This window comes from Engraulis encrasicolus, chromosome 17 (assembly GCF_034702125.1).
Source record: "Engraulis encrasicolus isolate BLACKSEA-1 chromosome 17, IST_EnEncr_1.0, whole genome shotgun sequence".
Classification (NCBI taxonomy): domain Eukaryota; kingdom Metazoa; phylum Chordata; class Actinopteri; order Clupeiformes; family Engraulidae; genus Engraulis; species Engraulis encrasicolus.
The window spans coordinates 18,916,604-18,924,628 of NC_085873.1; the positions used below are offsets into that span (position 1 = coordinate 18,916,604).

At 41.3% G+C, this 8,025-nt stretch overlaps 1 protein-coding gene across 1 annotated transcript; it reads left to right on the plus strand.

Moving 5' to 3' along the window:
* Positions 1–339: 339 nt before the first annotated feature.
* On the plus strand, positions 340–5,001 carry LOC134467648 (C-type lectin domain family 4 member E-like). The gene is made up of 5 exons (XM_063221486.1): positions 340–364; positions 3,330–3,404; positions 4,084–4,244; positions 4,558–4,670; positions 4,768–5,001. The coding sequence occupies exons 1-5, from the start codon at positions 340–342 to the stop codon at positions 4,922–4,924; spliced, it is 531 nt and encodes a 176-aa protein (XP_063077556.1). The 3' UTR covers positions 4,925–5,001.
* The last annotated feature ends 3,024 nt before the right edge of the window (positions 5,002–8,025 follow it).

Sequence of the window (8,025 nt, forward strand, 5' to 3'; positions counted from 1 at the left end):
AGGGCGTCGAATTAGTGAGTCCCGAGTGTATCAGCAGTGTTCTGTCAGCACCCCCTCCCCGCCCCTGCAGACGCTTGGATAACCATAGCAGCAGTCGGGCAATTCAAATGAATAGGCAGCGTTTCGTTGCCCAACCACGAAAAACGGGCAATAACGTGAATGCACCACGAAAATTAGTTATTTTTTTCGTGAATACTTCACGAAATGAAAGAGATAGGGCTCCACACACACACAATGTTGTAGTTCCAAGTTAGCCACAATGTTTGACTTACTGTTGTAAGCGGAAGCTTGTACAACACAATCATCTCATGTGGACACTGTTCCTTTTCACTTTTAGACATGTTGAAGGAAGTTACAAATGCAGGTGAGTGTAACAACACCCACATACTGTATGATTGCTAGTAGACCTGGTAAGATGGGTAACTACCTCTCTTCTGTAGAATTTTGAAGGAAAAGCCAGAGTGTGTGTCAAGGCACCAGAGTATCATTCAAGCTGCAGGTCACAGGAAGTGCCAACTAGCATCAAGTGGTGAAGGTTACATGGCGCTTCAGACATGAATTACGATATTCAGACATTGATGTCCATTGCCTGAATACTGACACGTTTGCCACAAAATCTGCCATTTCTGTGGTTTGTGCTACGTTGCTCAGGTTTTTTCAGTTTAGGGAGAGTGCATGCACTAACCCTAATCCTAACCCTAACCCTAAGCCTAGCATATCTGGTGTCTGAATAGCGGTATGTCTGAATAGCGCTTGCCCCCCCAGTGGCGAACTAGTGCAGATGAGTAACGCCACACAAGACACGTCTTATATCATTAATATGGAAACAATGGAGTCTACCAATTATTGAAGTAAATACATGTTTTCCTGGACTAATCGAATTGTGATGAAATGGCAACTCTCTAATGCTCTGATTTAGAAATGGCTCATCAACTGCACAATCTTCAGAATGAGAACAAAAACTTCACCCTTGAGAAAATGGCAGTGGAGAGGCAGCTTTCAGGCAAGGAACAATAATCTTACTCGGCGCAACAATAATCTTCTTCTTGTTATTTTAATGCTATTCAATCATTCATTTTATTCAATATATCACACAAGACATTACACAGAAGCTGGAATCTCTACAAGCGTCATATGAAAATGCCACTGCTGTTACAAGGATTTTGAAGGACAACCTTACATTTAACTAATGCATGGAGGGTATCTAAATAAAGACAAGTACACCAATCTGACAACTATCAACCTTACACCCTTGTTATTCCGTGGTGTTTTACAGGGAACGGTATGATAGCAAAAATGATGGGATTGTCCATTTGTCCCTACCAAAACTTAAAGGATAGTTCCGGCGTAAAATGAAAGTTTCACCATCGCTTTCCCATGCCACATAATGTATCTAATGATGAGACATTCCGGGCAATGCCGCGCCGTTATGGAGTTAGCTAATTTTAAGCTTTTTGGTGAAAAACGCAGCCAATGCATCACGGCGGGGCCAATTATAAGCCTATTATTTTCTGATGTTTCCCCGCTATAAACAACTTCAACAACGCTACACACTTCATCACAAAGGTCTCGTCAATCAAACCGAGGCACAGAGAAGGTCATCGGACCACACAGTCTTTCACTGGTGTTTTCAGAGGTGTCTCACTGTTGCAACTCTCTGACCCGGATGCAGGCTACTCAATCAGGTGGCTAGGTAGGCTAAATATGGTCCGCGGTTACACCGGCTGCGACCGTAAAATGAAAAGCTGGAACCCCGACCGTTTTCACCGACTGCCACTGTCTAAACCAGCCATATTCCGGGAATGGCTAATAGCATTAGAAGTGGACGAAACTGACGTAAAAACCCGGAGGGATCGATACCGTGTGTGCAGGCAGCAGATTTGAAGAGTTGCATGGAGAGTACAGGTAGGCAGACTACTCTTACAAAGTAATTGCATGTCGGTATAATATAACATGGAGTCAACTTTGTAATAACACACCACTGGGGGTGTACTTACATCTGTAAGAGCACTTCTAGTACGACTTTATAAAATTCCTACAGCCCTCCTACGTTGCGTAATGGTCCATCTGACCTCGCGCGCCCTCGTCATTAGAGTCTACTTACTTCACTGAAACTACTCTAGCATGCTTGACATCAACCACATCGAATGCCTCAGGTCGCACAATTTCACAATTTCACTTGCCATCCCGCGCTAGTTTGTTTTGACCGTGTATTTATCTCCTGTAGTGGGCTACATTTACTGCACCTGTAGGCTATGCCTTCCCAAAACAGCTGTGCTTGCTGGCAAAGACGCGCAGTGTTGCAACTAGTTTCACAGATTCACAGACAGTCAAGATTCATGAGCCAGACACATTTACACATGTTTCTCTCTCTTCAAACATACCTCCATAGCCATGCGCCTTTTTGGCACAGCATTCCTCTTTAGATGGTTTCGTTTTGGTGTTCCATCTCCCTTACTCTTCTTGTAGCCATCATCCTCGAAATGCTCCCTCCACACACGGTAGTAGCGATCCCTCAGGGTTTATATGTCAGTTTCGTCCACTTCTAATGCTATTAGCCATTCCCGGAATATGGCTGGTTTAGAGAGTGGCAGTGGGTGAAAACGGTCGGGGTTCCAGCTTTTCATTTTACGGTCGCAGCCGGTGTAAGAACCGCGGACCATGTTTAGCCTACCTAGCCACCTGATTGAGTAGCCTGCATCCGGGTCAGAGAGTTGCAACAGTGAGACACCTCTGAGGTCCGATGATCTTCTCTGTGCCTCGGTTTGATTGACGAGACCTTTGTGATGAAGTGTGTAGCGTTTTTGAAGTTGTTTATAGCGGGGAAACATCAGAAAATAATAGGCCTATAATTGGCCCCGCCGTGATGCATTGGCTGCGTTTTTCACCAAAAAGCTTAAAATAAGCTAACTCCATAACGGCGCGGCATTGCCCGGAATGGCTCATCATTAGATACATTATGTGGCATGGGAAAGCGATGGTGAAACTTTCATTTTACGCCGGAACTATCCTTTAAAGGTGCTGCAGGTATGACTTCATGTTGGGGGAACTCCCCCAGGATTCTAAGGTTCTACATAGACTCTCCTATGAGCCTGCGGAACCCCCAACGTGATGTCATAATAGCACATTTTCAATGATTAACCTGCAACCCCACCTTAAATCAAGCATATGTGTTGGCCCTCACACCATCAATGATGACTCCCAGTAAGCTTGGATTCTAGCCCCTTTGTGTCAAGAAGGGCAGTGCTCTAAATCCTTTTCCCCTCTACTTCCCAAACACAATGAATTCTTCGATTATCAGGGACTTAGAGTTTTCTTTGCTTTAACAGAAACCCAAAATCAGTTAGCCAGACAAGAGAATATAACGGCTAATCTCACACAAGAGCTAATCACAACACGTCAAGGTAACCTTTCCCCACAGCTATGTGACTACTACATGTTTACATTACATTAAACTTACCTGGCTTAAGTGCCTTTTTATCCAAAGCGCCTTGTCGTTGTGGGCTTAGGTGCCTTGCTCAAGGGCACCTCAGCCATGGAGTGACATAGAGAGTGGAAGGGTGGGATTTGAACCTGCAACCCTCTGATCTAAACTCCATCTCCTTTACCACTAGGTCATGGCCGCCCCCAGACTAACAGTTTTTTTTAGTAGGGATGAGCACAACTAAACATTCTTAAATTAATTCCTATGTTTAGCCATGAAATAATAATGAATTTAAGTGACATATATAGTGCACTTTAATTAGAAATGTAAATGAACGTGTGATTCATTTATACCCTGTTTACATGGATATTTTTGTAAGTGCATCCATTTGGGAAAGATGGATATATTTAAAGGAATAGTCCACTGTACTTCCATAATGAAATGTGTTTTCTGAATTGAGACGAGCTGATCCGTACGTCTCTGAGCTAAACAACATTGTGAACATCTAGCCTACCCATTTTGGACACCATGGAAATTAGCCTTAGTGCATCATTTACATAGACACGTACAGTATGTTTGTATGTATGTGTTCATTACTGTGTAATGTCCTGAAAAAAAAAATAAAAGTAAAGTAAAGCATTGAATGTTGACCCTAATAGATGTACATGAAGAAATTTGGGAGAAGTGCTCAGCTGGCTGGAGGTATTTCCAGGGGAGCTACTACTATTTCTCCACTGAGAGGAAGACCTGGGCTGGTAGCAGAGATGCCTGTGTGAACATGGGAGGACACCTGGTCATCGTAGAGACTCGAGAGGAACAGGTTTGATGGAGTATCTTGTGTTTTTAGTAGTTTTGGGTAGGGTGCGCACACCCAAAAACACTTGTTGCACTTGCAGGTGCCAGACAAAAGTGTCAGACAGTTGAAGGAGGTGTAGGTAGGTCTGCACACTGCGGAATAAGCTCCAAAACATTTTATTATTTAAAAAGCAACGTTTCGATCACCCTGGATCTTCATCAGGCATATCGTGTCACTAACTTGTATTTTTCTCATGCAAGTCAAAATTCTACGTTTTTTTTTGTTAGACTAAACATGATACGCATTTATCAACTAATTGTGGTTTTCCTCGGCTCAGTATTTTCTACAGACCCAGAAACCGAAGCCATTCTGCTGGATTGGCCTGACTGACTCTGCTAAAGAGGGAGAATGGCGTTGGGTGGACAACACACCACTCAGCAGTAGCATCACGTCTGTATCTCATCAACATACATTTAGATGCTTTTCCCCCAGAATCACAATTGCTTAGTGACTAAGTTGCTCAAAAATGTTTCAATTTCTGTTTCAGGTTCTGGGCTGGTGGTCAGCCTGACAATAAGGATGGTAGTCGTGGACAAGACTGTACAGGATTATACACTACGCGCAACGGAAGATGGCTGCTTTGGGATGACAGATATTGTGGAAATAAAGACATATACATTTGTGAAGTCAAGGATTCAAAATAGATTTGTGGCCTTTGTATTTCACCAATACTGTGGAGGCATAACCTGACTGTTGCCATACCAGATGAATGTAGTCAGGGACTGGGACAAAAAAGGGTGCAGGGATTTTTGCATGCCCCCCACTAAATTACCAGTCAGTCTCTAAAAAAAATACAAAATACAAAAAAATACAAAAAACTAAATCACTAAATGAACGGACAGTTTCTAAACAAAATACAAAAAACCTTTGTCATTTGATTTCTTTGTAAATATAACAAACTATTCTGTTTAGCAGTTTACACAAGTTAACTGATAAGAACAAAAAATAGCTTGGTTTGAAATGCTTTTCTGAATTTATGTAACACATACATTATTTTCTGATCTGTTTCATGTTTTCTTAATAGTAGTTTAAGTTTTCTTTCGGTCGACTCGCTCGACATCTCACTATGGGTGGCGCCCTCTGCGTGCCCATTTTCAGAAGCTTGCTTGCGAAATCCACAACGTCTGTAGACAGGTGGTTGGGGCGTTCTGGTAGACGGATGCTTCACTAGAGATTAGGGCTGCACGATTATGGAAAAAATCATTATTTTTGTCAAAATCGTAATCATTATTATTGATTTTTTGCAGATTTAAAAAAAATATATATAACAAGATGAAATATAACCAAGAATAAATTATATACGGGATGAGCAAAATAAAATGAATTGTAATAATTATGTAAAGGCAATAGCATGAAACTTAGGTGGACAGATTTCTGGCCAGAAACACCAGCCTATTCTGGCTTCAAGGACGCTCTCAAAGGTAGGTCACTATTGCCATGATTAAATCACGATTGAAATCACAACTTCAATCTCACGATTTTATCACGATTTTCGATTATTTTCGATTAATTGTGCAGTCCTACTGGAGATCCTCTGGCAAACCATGAGTGCAGAGGTTTCGGAATGGAGCACAGAGCTCCACGTAGCTGGGGGTATACCCCAAAGGGGACGGGGCCCTCAGCTACAAAGCTCATTGGCCTGACGGCATGATTGAAAGCAAGCTTCGGCGAATGGTCACGCAGAGGGCGTAAACCATAGTGAGATGTCCGTTTGGTGTTACCGCTTACCGGTGTTACAGACCGTAACCTGTAGTTGCCTGTGATGTAAACAAAAATGTACTATGCTTATGGTTAAAAGGCTTATGTATTTAACATCATTTGTATGTTATCATTATGTTCATGCTGCATAATTTAGTTAACTTTTTATACATTACCTGTACAGTACATTAGGAAATAAAACAAACGACTACAGGAAACTGCTGTCGGTCAAAACATGAGCTCACATGGTTGGCTGCTTATCTTGCTCCTCCTCACAACACGAATGTTTGTAAATGTAAAACCTATGTATTAGGCGCTATGAATGTCTATCAATGTGCATATCCAACAATATCAACTGTAAACAATGATGCTGTTCTTCTATTCAATAAATTTTTGATCTGAGCTATAGAACATTGTCTTAAACTTTACTTGATCGAAAGACGGTTTCTTATCTGCTGCCACTATGTTTGATCCAATGAGATTCATTCCTGTAGTTTGTTTACAGATCAAACCAATGAGAGCAGATTATAATGTATACAAACTACAAACTTCTGTCTGTCGAATAGCAAGTCTTGCCCTCCCTCCATGTTCTGTGATTGAGCTTCCAAAACTCATGCAAACATTTGGAACTAGCCAGCAAGGCATCTTGGGAGTTCCCAGGTTACAGTCTTAAGGTTACGTCAGAGACTTTCGAAGAAAATCACACCACTTCCACTGATATCTCAACTGCGCATTCACTGGGCATTACTACTACTAAATTAATGAAAATAAGCCATTTTCTCATTTGTGCTTTTTATTATGCAAAACCATGAGGACATAAAAAGGAATAAAAAAACGTATACATTCTTCTCCTAAAAAAAGAAAAAAAAAAGAAAAAGAAATCTTCTATGGAGTAGAAGGTATTGCCATTATGCTCCTACACCCACCCACACCAACAGCCCCGGGATTCAGTCAGTCAGTCAGTGCACCACCAGGCACTTAGTCAGGCTGCTGAGCAGCGCTGACTGGACAATTGGCATGGGGTTAATTATTGCACAGGCTGCACCAGCTGACGCACACAGCACACTCTCTCTCACACACTCACACACTCACACACACACACACACACACACAAAAACAACCCTTAACCCTTAACATGTAATCTGATGCGAGATCATATGTCAAATGTCACAATATATAAAACCCATGAAATCTGCTGAGTGATCATTAGAAATGTCATCGTAAAACAATCATGATGTGATTTGTCAGTGTAAACAGAGAAACCAGAAATCAGAGGTTAAGTGATCAAATAAAACATCAATGTAGCTTACAATCACCGCATTCATTATTAATGATTATTCCATATGCCACAATGGTTGTATTTTTGTTTCTCCATAATTGTGCTTAATATGACAAGGCAATTTTGGCTTCCATAAGAATCAAGCATATGGGCAGAGGACTAAGGCTAACTGGATCCCGTTTCTCGAAAGCATCATTGCTAACCAGTTAGCAACTTACTAGGTTGTCAATGGGAAATTGCATTGCAACCAATCAAGTTTCTAACTTAGTTAGCTACGACATTGTCTAGAAACGCACCCCTGAAATTAGAGGCGCTGTGATAAAAATTAATTTGAAGAAAATGGACGTGTTCAACTATTAGGGCACAGTAAGTGACTCAATATTGGTTAAAATAATAATAACAAAAAAAACCTAATAAAACAAATAAAAACCCACATCTTCCCTTCACATGGTTACAATGTGCTGAAACCACTTAACCCATTATTAATTACATTACATTACATTATTCCCAGGAATTGCAACAAGGCCATCAGCACAGACGCCGTTAGCCACGTTATGGACACACACATGATTTAAAGCAGTGGTTGCCAAAGCAAACATACTCCCCTGCAGTATCTCTGTGACCCTCCTCTGAGGGGTCCTGACCCCCAGTTTGGGAACCACACGATTTAAAGGCACTTCAACAGTAACTTCTACCAAAATATTATTTCATACATCTGGCTATAAAAAAAAAATATCACTTAAACCATTTCTGCATCCTGCTTCTCGA